This window comes from Chiroxiphia lanceolata, chromosome 22 (genome assembly GCF_009829145.1).
Source record: "Chiroxiphia lanceolata isolate bChiLan1 chromosome 22, bChiLan1.pri, whole genome shotgun sequence".
Taxonomy (NCBI): Eukaryota; Metazoa; Chordata; class Aves; order Passeriformes; family Pipridae; genus Chiroxiphia; species Chiroxiphia lanceolata.
Window position 1 is genome coordinate 4,833,577 of NC_045658.1, and position 15,394 is coordinate 4,848,970.

The window sequence follows — 15,394 nt, forward strand, 5'->3', positions numbered from 1 at the left end:
ATTTACAGTGGATTAGGCTTTTTCATTTTAGGGTCAGTGCAGCTTTAACCTCTACACAGTGGTTTCTGGCTAATGCCAGCACTGCTCCTGGGTGCAAAGCACGTGTGAGAAATGCCTGCAATGCTTGATGTACTTAAAAGGGAAGACAGGAACTCGGAAAAAAACTCTTTCCTTCACTCCTCATCCTCAGTAATTGGCCCCAACTTCCTCCCCAAGTCTTTCCTGGTTAGTCAGAAATGAAATGTGTGCTGGAACCCAGGTTTTTTGCCCCCTTCAGCTGTTGGCACATCTGTTGGTGTGCTGGGGCTGAGCTGGGAGTTGGAGGCTGAAGCTGCTCCCATGGAGCCAAACGCTCCAGCAGCGTGTCCCTTACCCATTGACATGCACAGAACCTCAGATGGATATTTTAGTTTTTCCTGCCTTTCTCAGGGGCACAAACCGAAGAAAAAATAGCTCAGTTGTTTACCCAGCTCCTGTTTTCTGAGGGCACATCTCTGTGTGTGACAGTGGGTGACCCTCAGTGCCAGGCTGTCACCACTGGTGTGTCACTTGCTACAGGGCTGGAGCTGTTCCCATCCTTCCATCCCCAGCTATGGATGACTCTGGCTACACACAACACGTGAAGGGAGCAGTACAATGTTCAAAATGCCTTTCTGTCCTTTCCTCTTGCTGCAAAACTTTAAACTTTGGGACAGTGTGCAGAGGAGGTTCCAAGTGTGTGCTGGCAACTCATCCGTGTGTGCCTTCGAGTGTGAACAGGGAGTGAAAATAGCTTGTGTCATGTCTGGATGCAGAGTAGTTTTGGCAAGGAAGATGTGTAACAAACAAAATCCTTCTCTCCTGCTGTGAACAAAATAGTTATTTGTAAGTATTTGTCAAAGAGTTTAGATGAACAATTTTAGGCACCAGGCATTAAAATTACTTGTAAACTGCTTGCTCTGACATTTCTGCCTTTGCCACTTGTGGTGTGTTATGGCTCACAATTACCTGGTTTTGCTCAGTGATTGAGTTATCGAACTTGAGAAAAACAGAGCTCTGGAAATCTATAGTATGAGATGAAATGACTGAGGAGCACCTGAGGAGTTGTGCTTCCCAGCTCTGCTTTACAGAGATGTTTGCTCTGGTTTGTGAGCAAAGGACATGAGTTTGAAGTCAGTTTGAAGTCAGTGGGTGAATTGCTGCAGTCACATAGTGAAGTAAAACAAATAGGCAGAAGCAGAAGTCAGAGTGCCTGAGTCCACATGTAGAAAAGTTCAAGTCTGGAAGCCAGACAAACAAATAAAACTCAGTGGCAAATAGTTGCAGCAGCAGCAGCAGCTTCTCTGCCCACAAGCACACTGTGATGGCTGTGAAGGAGCAGAAAAGTTGCTCTTTTCCAAGAAACTCAAATCACCATAAGATTTAAACGTGTAAATGACTTATTTACACTTTTTTTAAAAAATTCCCTTTGTTTTGTTTTTGTTGTCCCGTTCTTACACCTTATCTAAGTTTCTGTTTGATTAAAGCCCTCTGTTGCAGTGTAGTCATGGCAACAAGTTTACATGAACAAGGGAGCTGTTTTTATAGGAATGTAGGATTTAGAAGAAAACTAAACCAAACCCAAACAAGACAAGCCTTCACGTGGTCCTGACCCAGCAGTTACTCAGAATGATGGAGGCATGAGCGAGGAGTACAAAGATGTCCACGTGCATTTGTCTCTGTGAGTTCACTGGAGTCTCTGCTCATGCCTGTGACCGTAGGGATGTCCTTGGGTATGTTTTATTCAAATATGATGTATGTGTAAAAGGGACCATGTAAGAGTTGGGGTGATGCTGAAGTTGTGACTGCCTTCCTGCACTGGCATTGACCATGAAACCACCGCAGCACGAATTTCAGGGAGAATCCCCTGCAGAAACACAGGTCCATGTTGGTGGAGCTCCTGTGGGATGTCTCCTCAGAGCAGCAGCCTGAATTTAGTGAGATTTAGCTGTGGCAGGTAGACACTTGCTGCACTTGTACCTGAAAGTGCATTACAGACACAGCTCTGAGCAGGGCCTGTCTGTACACAGAAAGCTTCTCGTTGCTGTAACAATAATTGTTCAGAAGAATTCCTGGAGGAATTTGCACAGCTTCCTAGTGGGGTGCAGTTATGCCAGTGGAGAGGTGTTGTACGCTAATCCCATCATTACCAGGGCACTGACTACACTAGACCAGTTTCTAGAAAACAGGAGAATTATAACAATACAAAACCTCTCTGCAGAGATACTCAATGCTTTAAAGACTTTAGAATATGCTGGCTCTAATTAAGGTGTTTGGAAGCTGCAAGTGTGCACTTCAGCACCTCCTAAATTGGTCAAGGCAGGTTCTACCTAGTCTTTAATTTGACCTTCCTAGCACGTATTAAAAGCAGTCACACCTTGACTGCACTGGACTCTTGTGACACATCACTTCCAGAGGATTAGTTAATGAGGTTCATCTCTCACCTGAAAAAGGGGCTCTGTGCACACGTGTTTGTGTGAACCTGTGAGTTAAGGGATTATTTTTTGATGTGAGGAGGGCACACCTGATGTTATCTGCTTTTCAGTGGTCACTAATTTTCCGTTGTTGTAACCCAGCAATAGATCCCAGCCCTACACACATATTCTTGGACAGTCAGTTTTTCAGTGTTCCTTTTTGTTACTATGATTGCAAGAGGAAAGGCAGGCAGGAAGTTGGGGAAGTGGAGTTAGGAAGGAGTGCTGGGACAAAGCCAAGCTTTAGATGAATACAATCTGACCATCATTTCAGCATCTTTTGACACAGGGGAGTTTTTCTTAGCAGCGGAGCAGAGTAGCACGAAGGCTTTAGGAAAAAGGAGAGTCTGGTGGATGATTTCTTCTGCATTACAACTCTGATATCTCAAGTATTTCACAATGGTTACAAATTAGCAATAAATAACCTCTGAGGAGGGAGGAAAAGGGGAGAAAGAGGCATTTTTAATTGCAGTATGCACAAAGAAGTGTAGTTAATGCAGAAAGGAGATGGGAGCTGCCCAACGACTGGAGCTGCAAAGAAGGCAGCTCTTGCCTTAAAGGGTCAGAGAACAGTTACTGTAACAGCAGCTTTGATACTTAAGGCTTATTCCATTGGTGATTTCTGTAAATGATTTTTTTTTTTTTTACATCGTGGAGGCATTGCTTGAGTGTGACTAAACTTCTTTTCCAAAACCTTTGCAGAGAAGGGCAATCCTCATGCTGTATTACGGGGGACTAGACACTGAAGAGTGAAGTCAGTAAAAAAACTGCTATTGGTTTTAATGGAAATAGGTTTGTGCCCTTTTAATTTAAGCTTCTTCTTGTGGAGTGTGTGTGTGTAGCAGCGTGCAGAGGTCTCTGAGCCACAGGCCAGGTGATTGTTTGACAGCACAGCATAACCCCTGCACCAGCTGGGAGAGAGAACAGTGTGTTCCCTGCACGGGAAGTTATTCATTATTTAGGAGAACGGAGCAGCTAGTTTAGAATTGGAGCCCTTGCCTCCAAAATAAAACTTTCTCCCCGACAGACGTTTTAATTCCTCTATTTCTCTGAGTTCTGATCTGCTCAGACTGGTCACAAAGCTGTACAGGGTGCTGGTAAGGAAGGTGATTTGGAAGAGGCATTTTGTGAATATAGTTTGATAAGAAGAGAGTTTCTTAAGCCACCACTGACTGTCCCAGGCCATCCTCCTGGAAGCAGACAGAACACCTGCATGAGATAGAGGTGCATGCAGTTTACAGCTCTGGTTTGTGTGTAAGCCCATACTACCCTGACACTGCTTTCTAGAAAAGCTGAAGAAAAAACCTCAGTTCCATGGTGCTCCTTTTTCACTCCAATAAAAGGCAGTTCTGAATCAGTGGGATTAACAAGGGTACAGCCCAGCAGTTCCTGAGAAAGCTTTTTTTTTTTTTTTCAGAGGCAAAGCCCTTTCCAAGGTCCTCCTTCCCAACCCTCCTCCCCTGAACACCCACCTGTGCCCTCCCTGCTGTTGCTCTTGCTGCTGGGCTGTCAGAACCTCTCTCCTAATGAAGCAGTCTGGCCTGAGGCTGCCATTACCTCAATCCCAGTCCCGCTGAGCGCGACTCCGGCAGCAGGGCTGGTGTTCCCAGGCAGGGAGCACAGAGCTGGGCTGCACCTGGCAAGGAATAGAAGGCAAAAAGCAGTGAATCCTGGCTGTTAGACAGTCCTGATGTCCTCTGAGACTGTGGAAGAGGCTGAGGAAGGCGTGAGTGTGGTGGCTCTGTGGTCTCCTCCCCTGTGTTTTTGTAGGTGCAGCAACTTGGTAGGGAGAGGGGTTGGTGCTTCTCCTCACTGGTGTGATAAGTGTCAGGGAATTCTGTGGAAAGAGAGGGAAGTGGGGAGGGGAGCTGCTAACTTGCAGTCTTAAAAGGCTAAACACCCCAACTTCTTCAGGGGGAACAACAACACAATTCACTGGATACTGGATTCACGGGATACTACACCAGTTGTTGAAAGACCTGGTTTATTTTCTGCACTGTTTCAGTGTGCAGGACAGAACTTAGCTGGCACAGTCGGTTGTGGACTGTAAGAAACTCATGCTACAGACCTACTATGACAAGGGCAGCAAGGCCAGTGCTGTAGGTGCAGACAGAATATTGGATCTTCCTTTAGCTTAGTTCAGGCAGAGGCCCAGTGGTGCCAGAGATGGCACGTGTGGCATCTGTGCTGGATTCCTGCAAAGACAGAAGCTCTGGATCAGTTTGTGAACTCAGGCTGGTCATTTCCCAGGGTGTCTCTCTCCTCCCAGCCTCAACCTGTCTTTCCTGTAAAGGGGCAGGGCCTGCATCTGCAATGAGTTTTTAAAACACAGCTCAAAGAACCTTTGATCTCAGTCAGAAACTCGGAGGTTTACTGAAACACATGTAAACAAGTTACATTTAGGAAGTTTTCCCTTCTTTTCTGGGTTGAATAGTGGAGGAATATCCAGGATAAGTAATTTGTCCATGAAACTGGTGATAGAATACAGAGGAAAATCTGTCTCCCTTAAGTGTAAGACCTGTGCTTGAAGCATTATCTCTACTTGGAAAGCACTTTACAGCACAGGTAACTCTTTGCAGTTGTTGACACATTTGACTTGAGAGACACGGGCTTTGTTTCAATCCAACACTATCTCTTCAGAGGTGGAGAACTAAACGATCACCATTTACTGTGTTTACTGTGGTGGTGCCTCTGTGAGCAAATTGAGATTCGTGGTTTCACTTCGCTGGGTGCCCTGGAAACACACACAACAAAAAGACAGTGGTGATTCGTGCCCCCAGACCTGACAACCTGTTCCAGTCCCTCGGTGTGGAATCTGCAAAGCATTCCTGGTTCTCTCTCCAGCCACGTGTGCCTGGGTTTGCTCAGTGCTCTCTGATCTGCTCTCCAGTGGTGAATCTGTTTACACTAATCCCAAAAGCTCTACTATTGAGAGTGTGGAGCTGAACAACTTCAGACTTCTGCTGTTCTGAACTCAGACATCCAGACACAGCTCTTGCTCTTTATTACAGGCAGGACTCGTTGCTAACTTTAGTGCTGATGGGATCAGTCTGAATCTGCGCCTCTTGAACACCCCCAAACTTCAGGGAGTTCTGCCAGAACACCTGTATGTGAGGAAGGTGTTCCTGGAGGATGAAGGCCAGCCTTGCCCTGCTCTCCTGTCACCACTCCTGGAGGAATCATGGAAACTCACCTTTGGAGAAGGCCTCTCCCTACACCTGGAAGTGAAGTTGCCATTAGGAGTGGAGGTGAAGAAGAGTAACCCTTGTGGCTGTAAAAAGGAAGGCTTTGAGAAAAAACACCCACTCCCCTGTAACAAGTGAAAAGAAATCAGGCCCATGAAGCCAAGTTACAAAGGAGATGGAGTCAAGGGAAGTCTGGAGTAGACCTCAAGGCTCTGCAGAGCCCAGTGCAGTTCCAAGTGTGCCAGGCATGAAAGTTTCTGGGCGTGTAAGAGTGAGCAGTTCTCACCTGAGCTCCATCCAGAATCCTCTCTCACTTCCACAGAGAATATCTGTGCCTCCCAGAGCCTCTTCCAAGCATTTTCCTTGGTTCATTAGGTGATAATAGAAAGTGATTTTCCCCCTATAATCTTGAGCAATCAGAAGCATTAAGAATAAAAGCCTAAGCCTGAAAGCCTAAATGAGAGGGTTTGATGGCTATGTGTATCTGCCTCCTTCACTGCAGCAAGAAGCAAGGATGGATCCCAGAGTTTGTGTTTCTCAAGAATAAATAAGCAAGAAACAAGGATCATGGTCAAGTAGTGTCAAGAGATAATTGAGGTTTGGGGCTTAGGTTCCATTCCCAGATCTGCTGAACCCCAGAGAGGCAGCTTCTCTGCCTTCACTGGTAGGAAAGCAGTAACTGTGTCCCAAAAGTGGTCCATTAGTGGACTTTTTGTACAACGAGAGGGTTACCTGTCAGCTGAGAGCTGGGGGGGCACAGAAAATAACTCATGTGGTGGTCTTTCTCCTGGTCTGTGAGTGCTTGGAGACGACCTGGGAGATGGTGCTGAAGTGGCAGGGACAGTTACTGCTCAGGAACGACCCTGCCAGCTCTGCCAGTGGCTGGTTGGCACACAGCAAATCCATTTCCCACTGTCTGGAAGGCAAATTCGACTTGCCACCACCTCCCCCTGTAAGCAGGCAACTCATGAGACACAGCCTGGGACCAAGCTGAGAACTTTTTGTTGTTCTGGGAACTCTGAGACAGAGCTCACACAGAACTCTCACTGTTTTGCCGCCTGGTGAGACTTGAGGGCCGTATTTCTTGCACTGCGTTTAAGGGGATAATTTATTTTTATTTCTCTTCTAGGTAGGATTCTTCCTGCCCAGTCGATCCTACTCAGCATCCAAAGGTAGGGAACTCCATCTTGGTGACGTGACCGATCTCTGTAACGACCGCACAACTTCATTTTGGGCCGCGTCGTCCTCTCGGGGCAGCTTCACACGGACCTCGTGCCGCGGCATGTGATGGAAAACAAATTTACGCCGTGTCTCCCAAGCCTGGCTCCATCCCTACACGGGAACGAGAAGGATGCAGCCTGCCTTCCCAAGGTACAGCACAACGGGAGGCTGCCAGGGAGAGCGAGCAGCGGGTATTCCTGCACGGGGAGGGCACCCGGGGATGCAGAGGGATGGGCATCATGCGGGAGGGTGTCCGTGTCCCCTCCGGGGCCGGGGGAGCCCCGGGTCCCCCCCGGGCTGGCGGCAGCCGGCGCTGGCCCCGCCGTCCGTCGCTCACCCCCCTCGCTGCCGCCGGCGCGGCGCTTCCAAAGCGCCTCTGCTGTTTAAATGGGCCAAGTTAGAGAAGCGGCGGCGGCGGCGGCGGAGGGAAATCTTGTTTGGTCAGAGTCTCCGAACTGTGCGGTGACTTCTGAGCACAGATCAATACGTGTCTGTCCCGGCTCGGGGCGGGGGGGTGCGGGGCCCGCCCGGCACAGCGCCGGCTTTTGGGGCTGGGGGCAGCGTTGTGGGGAGCGCAGAGCCGGCGGGGATGTCACCGTAGATGTCTGTGTGTCTGCGCGCGTGTAGAGATCTATCTGTCTATCTGTCTATCTGTATGTATATACAGAGAGATACGGAGCGTAACACCACGTTTCTTAAAATCTCGTGCGGGAGTGGAAATTAAATAACCAACTCGCGGGGGATCATAAAAGGCTTCGGTGGGAGCGGGGCGAGTCCGCACCGCGCAGGTGAAGGTGGGCGGCCCCGGGGAAAGTTCGCCGCCGCCGCCCGGGTGTCTGGAGCCCCGCGGGCAGAGCCGGCACCGGCCGGGGCTCCGTCCTCCCGGCGGGCGCCGGCGGGGCGGGGAGGGGTCGCGGGGCGGCGGCGGGGGCGCAGCGTTTAATTTTAATTATTGCATATAAATAAATAAACCAGGTGTCAGTTTAAAGGAAGCGGCGGGGGAGGGAGGGTGAAAGGGGGGCTCTGGGTGGGCGGCGGGGAACCCTCCAGCCTGGTGAGAAGGTGGGTCGATCTAAGGGAATCAATAAGCTTTTTTTTTTTTTTTTTTTTTTTTTAAACCAAAATAATGTCTACGGCAGCAGAGACCTCTCCGAGATGTCAGGTATTAGTCCGGAGGGGCAGATCTGCGAGCCACACAGCAGCTCCCGGGTCTACGGTACATTAGCCTCTCCGTGGGAGAGGGATCCCAGACAGCTCTGCTGGGGAGCCAGCCCAGGAGATTTGTTAGCGGGCTGCTCCGGGGGATACCAGCCACCTCCGGCACCCGAGCGCCAAAGGTGCTTGTGTTGCTGCTGCTGCTGCTGCTGGCGCATTTCATCCAAACTCCAGCCAGAGCGGGGGCAAGTTGAACCGGAGACATTAGAGCCACTGTGCTTTGGAGAGACGAGGGCGCACGGGGAGCGCAGCGGCACCATGCCTGCTATCAAGAAGGAGCGACTTGACAGGGAAGAGATGGCCCTGGCAGCTTTTAACCAGCCCATGGAAACCTTACCTGACTATCTCGCCCCTCTGGCCGCCGCTGCCATTCCGGTGGTCACCCCGCACCCGCCGGCTTACGACCAGATCTTTGCCCACCGCGCGTACCTGGGCTTCCACGAGACCCACCACCCCCACCCGCACCACCCGCACCACCCCCACCACCTCCCCGAGGACCTGATGCTGGAGAGGTTTTCCTCCATCCCGGATTTCCAGCCCTTCTTTGACAACGGAGAGCCTTGCATCGAGGTGGAGTGCGGGGAGAACAAGGCGCTGCTCTACATCAATAAGTTGTGCCAGGGGAGCAAAGGACCCTCTATCCGGTACCGGGGTGAGTGGCTCACCCCCAACGAGTTCCAGTTTGTCAGCGGCAGGGAGACGGCCAAGGACTGGAAGCGCAGCATCAGGCACAAAGGTAAAGGCACCGCTCGGCGTGTGCCGGGGTCCCCGCGCCGCTCCGCTCTTCCTCAGCATCCTCCCTCTCGCCCCCGCGCTCGGGGAGCGGGATCCGAGGGGGAGCGGGATCCGAGGGGGAGCTTACCGGCTATTAGCGCCCGCACGGGGAGAGCTGAGCCCTGATCCCCTGCGGCCGTGCCCCCCTCCCCCGCGCACCCCCGGCCCCTCTCCGCCGGATCCCCGCGCCCCGGAACCGGCCAAGTTTTCCGGGGGATTTAGGAATAGTTCCTTTTTTTTTGGGGGGTGGGGGTGGGTGAGGAAGGCTGAGCGTTGATTTGGGGGGGGGGGGGGGTGCTCCTTTCTCGGTGGAGAGAAGTTTCATTCCGCGCGGGCGGAGGTTTGAACAGCGGGCGGACCGCGGGCTGCGGGGGCTCTCGGGGGGCTCGGCGCCCCGCGGGGGTGGTCGCCCGCCCCTGCGAGAGCCCCCGGCGGTGTCGGCGGCGGTGGTGTCGGGCAGAGCCGGCGCCGCGGGGAGCGGCAGCGCAGCCCCGGCCAGGCACCGGCGGGGCGGCGGGCGGGGCGGAGGGGGTGTTCCCCTCGCAGCTGGGTGGTGCGGGACCTCCGCGGCGCCGGCGGCTGCTGACGGGCGCCTGCCCTGCCTCCCTCCCTCCCCTCCCCGCCCGCCCGAGCCGGCGCCGCAGTCCCGGCACCGCGGCGGAGCTGCTGGTGCGGGCGGCAGGTGGAGAGCGGGGCCCCGGCGGAGGAGCGGGGGGCTCCGGGGGGAGCAGCGGGGGCGGGCGGGGAGAGAGCGGAGCCGATGCGGCACGTAATGAGCTCTGAGACCTGGAGGTGTCAGCCCTGGGGGGCTGAGGAGCGATTAGGAGGTGACTGACACCTCGCCTGGGTTATTGATCGCCAGAGCGCCGGGGCATCGCTTCGGGCCGCCGCGCTAATTGCCGGGGCTCCCGTGCGCATCGCTCCCGTTTTTTTTATTACTGGGGCTCCTGCTGCCTTCGGGAAAAGCTCAATTCCTCTGGGGTGAGTCAGGAGGACTGAGGCGCAGTGGACGGAGGAGCAGCGGGGAGGCGCCGCGTGGGCTGCCCCGCTCGCCCGGCCGTGCCCCGGGTGCGTGGGCAGCGCGCAGCCTGCGGGGGTTTGGCCGCGGCTCTGCCGGGCTGGGGGAGCTCCTCCTGCCGCGGCTCTGCCCTGGGTGTGCGGGAGCTCCTCCTGCCGCGGCTCTGCCGGGCTGCGGGAGCGCTGGCACCAAGGACAGGCAGCGGCTGCCGAGGGCTGCGCCGGTGCTTCCTTCCCTCCGCGGGTACCTGCGGGGGAGAAAGTTGGATGAAGCGGCAGGCGGGGGTGGGTGCTGGTAGGCAGGAGAGGGGAGGGGTGTGTATAGGGAAGCAGACGCGTGCACCCCCCCTCCCTATTCCCCCCTTTCCCTAAATACTTTCCTTTTATAAACGCGCTGATCCTTTTTCTTCTTCTTCTGCTTTTTCTTCTCCTCTGCATATAGGGAAAAGTTTGAAGACTCTTATGTCCAAAGGAATCTTACAGGTACATCCTCCAATCTGTGATTGCCCTGGGTGTCGAATTTCGTCTCCAGTGGTAAGATTATTGTTAAACTATGTGCTTTAGCTAAGACATCTTTCCTCTCCTCTGCCTCCTTCCCTTTAAAAAAAAAAAAAAAAAAATCCCTTTGCTTCTGTGATCATGAAACCGTGATCTCTGAGGGTCATCGAGTCTGCCAGAGCCCTGCTTGCACTGTGAGGGTTCCTGCAGTCTAGGGAGAGGCGAGCAGGAGAGGAGTTTGGAAGCAGAGCAGATGGGAAGAGCAGTGTTTGACCTAAAGGAAGCAGCACACGGCGCAATTTTTTTGGTTTTCAGGGGGAGCTGTCTGTGCGCAAAGGCAAATCGTTCAGGAGCCTCTTCCTTATTCCCACCCCTTCATTTTTGTGTATTGTGCAGAGGTGTAAAAATGGCTAAATAAAGCGAAAGGGAATTGTAATTGCACCCACGTGTCAGAGTCAGGACAGCCACAGTTTACAAACCCATCAGTGAATTTGGTTAGATGAACTTAATGAGGAACAAGCTTGTCTTAAATGCTTACAACTTGAACTACATTCAGGTCACAGGTCACAGTTATGGCTTTTAGAGATCTTTTCTTCCCAACTTTTGAGTTCCTTGTGTATTCTGCTGTCTTGCCTTTATCCTCAGACTTTCAAAATCTCTCATCGACATTTTCATGGAAAAGATGTTGATGCTGTAAATAAAAAGCTACTGAAATCATAGTAAAGTAAGGCTTTAAAACAGTTCATCATGTATGAAAATAACCATAAAGTACAATAATATCTAACCGGGAGGGCGAAGCTGTTGGTTTGGTGAACTAAAGCAGGTCGGTCTGAAAGAACACCACTGCCAGTAGCACTGTGGAAACAAATACAGCTGGAAATTTTCGTGCTTTTACCCACTGAAATCAACCTTTTTTAAAAATTTTTTTATTGCTTCTTTGGCGTCAAGTCTCTGTCCACACGCAGTGTTTTTATGGTTTGGCACGACAGATAGAATTGTGAGTTTGTATCGTTCCTGGGTAATATCTCTGTGTATGCATGGTTGTATCCACATTCCCATGGGAGGGGGCTCAGAACAGTAATCAGAGCCACATAAATTAAATGTGAAGGTGTCTTGCCTGTGCGTTGAGCAGCAGCAGGTCTGTGCCACTGCCCAGCGGGCTCACGGGGACTGGTTCTGCTGCCCCATTGCCGTGGTGTTTTAAACCAAATGAACTGAAACCTGTGGCTCTTGCGAGTTCCTCTGGGTTGATGGGGCAAGGTGTGTGCTGTGGTGGGATCAGCTTCCTCCAGCTTGGAGCTTGGCATGTGCTTTGGTTCCCAATCGTGCGGATCAGAGCCAACAATCGGCGGACCAAAGGGATGTGCCACAGTTGTGGTGGTGTTGAGAAGTGTCTGGCCAGGTGACACTGTCTGCTGGTCACTTTTTGAGTACCAAGTTGCATTAGTTGGTAGCCCAAAGGCCATACTAAGCTTTCCTAGCAGCAGCATTTTTAATAGTTGTGCAGGGATCTGTGCATTTCCCGATGGGAAGGCAGCTCTGCATGGAACAAGTGTCTGGTAGACTTTTGGAACTGAATTTGAGAAGTTCAGATAGAGGAAAAAAGAGGTTGGTGTAGTTTTGGGAAAGGAGAAATAAATCTTTCTGGGCTTGCCTCCCGCTGCTTCCCCAGCTGGAAGGGGGTTTTGATGTCAGAATTTGCACAGCAAGGCCAAACCCCAGTGAGGACTTTCATCAGAACTCTTTTTTGTCAGTGCTCGCTGCCCTTTCTGTGCTGTAATTAGAACACGTTATCTGACCAAAGGACAGTTCCACATATTGAACCTGAAATCTTTTGCTAGTGCCTTGTCGTAGCTACGTGCACTACACATTCCAAACAGTCACATAAGGAGGAGGATTAAAAATCGGGCACAGTTTCCCTTTCCCCATTTAGTGATCACCCAGTCAAGCACCGCTGAGATCAAAGGGCTGATTCTCCTCCAGTGCAGAAATCCTTTATATTTTACAGTGTCGGTCAGTTGAGATTTGCAATGCCTGGTCCTTGTGCTGCTGTGTTATCCCATGGGGGTGTGGAGCTGGGGAGCTGATCCTGCCTGCAGCCGGTTCCACTGATCAGTCCCTGGACAGCGGGAATAGGCCAGGAAAACTCGAGCCCTGCCTTTGGAAAAGGGGCAAGCCCGGCTGCTTGCAGGCATCTGCCCCTCTCCCCGTCTGCTCACCGCAGGCAGCAAAGGGAGCGCTCCAAGGGCTGAGCCCGGCTCTTCCTTTGGGAAAGGTGACATCCAGTGTGTCCCAGCCAGGCGGGAAGAGCAGGGGCTCAAGCCTGGCTCTCCGTCTAAGGCTGAGAGGAGAGAGGAGCGGTCCGTCCGTAAAGGGAAACCGCGTCGTGCCCCAACCCCGCGCTGGCAGGAGCCGGAGCCGAGCCGGCCACGGCTCCCCCCGAGGGCTGAGCTGCTCCCCCCGAGGGCCGAGCTCCTCCCCCGCTGCGCGGGGTCCCCGCGGGGCAGCCGAGCGCGGTACCCCCCCCATCCCTCCCCGGGGCTGGCGCCGCGTCCCCCCCGCCCGTGCCCGCGCCCCGGCCGCGGTGCCGGCGGTGCCGGGGGAGCGGCGCCCGCCCCCCGCCGCCCCGTCGCAGCTCGTTTGCTGCCGCAGCTGCAGACAGGGGCCGGCGCCGGGCCCCGCTCCGCCACCGACCGCCGGTTTCCTGCGAGGCTCAGGGGAGAGAGGAGGGGGGGGGAGAGAGAGCGGCCGCGTCGCGCCGGCCGCCCTGGCGCCTCCTCCCCCCGGGCCGCGGCCGCCCCCGCGCCGGCATCCATCAATCAGCGGGGGGAAGGCGAGGGGGAGGAGGGGAGGGATGCAGGAGGGCCCCGCAGGGTCGCGCCGAGCCGTGGGGGATGCGGGGAGAGCACCCGCGGGAGTGCGGGAGGATGGGGAGGGCATCCCCTGCGCGCTGGGAGGATGGAAGGGCAGAGGCGTCCCTGCGGTCACACAGCGATGGGGGAAGGAGTGTCTGCCCCTGGGGCTTTGTGCCCTCTCCTTTGGGTCACACAGCGATGGGGGAAGTGGTATCTGTCCCTGGGGCTTTGTGCCCTATCCTTTGGGTCACGCAGCGATGGGGGAAGCGGTGTCTGCCCCCCGGGCTTTGTGCCCCAGCCTCTGCACAGAGGCTTTTCAGGTCAGAAAGGGAAGAATGGGACAGGTCTGGGTCCCTTCAGTGTTGCAGAGGCAAAGGATGCCAAGCGTTCACGCAGTAAGTTGTCAGACAGGGGAGGTGGTGTCTGCCCTTCTGCTTTGTGCCCCGGCCTTTGCACAGAAGGTTTTCAGATCTGGAGGGCAGGAATGGCACAGGTCTGGGTCCCTTCAGTTTTGCAGAGGCACAGGATACAAACATTCACAAAGTTGAGTTGTCAGATGTGAACTAGGGGTCTTCCCCCCAAATTTGTGCTTGTCAGTTCTGGGCAGTTTGTCTTGTTTGGAGCCCTGGATGGATTCCAGTCTATTCTGGTGAAGCCCATTCCCCACAGGGTTCCCTCTGCCCCATCGAAGTTTGAATACTACTTGTGCATTCTCTCCATCTCTGCTTTCAACCCACAACCAGGACTGGTCTTTAAAGTGACAGTGGGCTTTTATAGCCAGAGGGAGGAGGGAACAGGTCTAAAATCTTTATTGCTAAATGACAATAATTTAGATTTGCGAAGTTGCATTGCGTATCCAGGATAGCAGCAGAAAGGCATTCCTTAAGATACATTTGATTGTTTCCCCCATCAGACTGTGTGTGACCCTTTACTATGTTTCCATTCTAGTGCTGCTGCCTCTAACAGTGAGTTAGGACTGACTGGACGTTTTCTGCTCCTCATCCTCTTTTCCCATCTGTTCTTGGACAGGGTGTCACTTTGAAAGGTGGCCCATGTTGAAGTTCAAGGTTCAGGTCACAGGTGAACGAGGGAAGGCTGGGTTCCCCAAAGCTATTGTGACATGGCCCTATTCAAACAAAACAAAAACTACCACAGAGTGATGTTTGGTTTTTGTCCCGTCTCCTTCATCGCATGCTGAGACACATGTTGGTTGTGCATAACTCGGTCACTGACAATGGTAATTCATTTGCTTACTGGGGCTGTGTTTTGCTCTTGGTTTGGTTTATATGTGATTTATTTGCTGCTTTTTTGCTCTTCGTCATCGTCGTTGTTGTTTTCGTTTGATGCCCCGAGGTTAAGGCGTTAGTCCAAGACTTTGTCAGGGATGGAAAAAGTAACTGTCTGCTTACTTCTAATAAAACTGAATGCCAGTAAACAGCAAAATCTCTTGTTATTTAGCCCCAGGGTTTCTGAGCATTCTCCTGTTCCCTGCTTTTGGGTGCAGGGGTGGAAGGCAGCTCTATGTCACCCCCAGCGAGTGGCTTTGTGTCACTCGTGCTGTTTGGCTCTGGCTGCAGCTCCACTCGCTGCCCTTCCCCAGGGATGCTGTCCTGCCTGCTCCACAGGTTTCCTGGAGAGCCAGGAGCTGTACAGGGGCAGAGAAGGGAGATCCTTGGGTTACTGAGTAGACCCCGTGTGGTGGGACCCAAATTCAGAGACTGTCCCAAAAGGGGAATCTCTCACGCTGGACATGAGTCTTTCATGAGAACTTTCCTATGAGAAGAGGACTTTGCCTGCTGGAGAACTGAGTTGACTGCCTGTAGAGTCAGGATTAATTCTGAAATTTCACTGTTAATGGAACAGATTAGATTTAGGTTCATTTTTGAGCTGCTGTGGGTTTAAGGATTGGAGCTGGAGAACGTTGGGGTTTATGTGAAGGGGACTGTTTTCATAACTTTGCCTTTGTGTCCCGGGGGGCTGCCTTATGAATGTGGAAAAAGCCCCTCTGTAAAGCAGACTTATAAACCTCTTTATCCCCCCAAGGTCTTTGGCACAGTCTGTTGATTTTTATTTGTGGTTTCATGCTGATTTGGCTTGTTGCTTTTAATCCAGCACATTTTAGTTTGGGTTAGTGTTT

General features: G+C 52.7%; 1 protein-coding gene and 1 long non-coding RNA gene across 14 annotated transcripts in view; one reads left to right on the forward strand and one right to left on the reverse strand.

Annotated features, from left to right (window-relative positions):
- Positions 1–4,509: 4,509 nt before the first annotated feature.
- Positions 4,510–7,031, reverse strand: LOC116797395. The gene is made up of 3 exons (XR_004360642.1): positions 5,964–7,031; positions 5,686–5,763; positions 4,510–4,687 (listed from the first exon to the last, which is right to left on the reverse strand). It is a non-coding gene; the product is annotated as an uncharacterized LOC116797395 (long non-coding RNA).
- Positions 7,032–7,319: 288 nt separating this feature from the next.
- Positions 7,320–15,394, forward strand: part of SAMD11 (sterile alpha motif domain containing 11) — a 118,559-nt gene continuing 110,484 nt past the window's right edge. Inside the window, exons 1-3 of one of the 13 annotated variants that reach the window (XM_032708853.1) lie at positions 7,320–7,387; positions 8,038–8,849; positions 10,347–10,438. In XM_032708853.1, the coding sequence (XP_032564744.1) occupies positions 8,054–8,849; positions 10,347–10,438 (888 nt within the window). In that variant the 5' untranslated portion in view covers positions 7,320–7,387; positions 8,038–8,053. Of the gene's footprint in view, positions 7,693–8,037; positions 8,850–9,532; positions 9,570–9,644; positions 9,869–10,069; positions 10,129–10,346; positions 10,439–15,394 lie in introns of those variants that run through there. The other 12 variants (XM_032708852.1, XM_032708854.1, XM_032708857.1 and 9 more) reach the window with 12 other exon arrangements.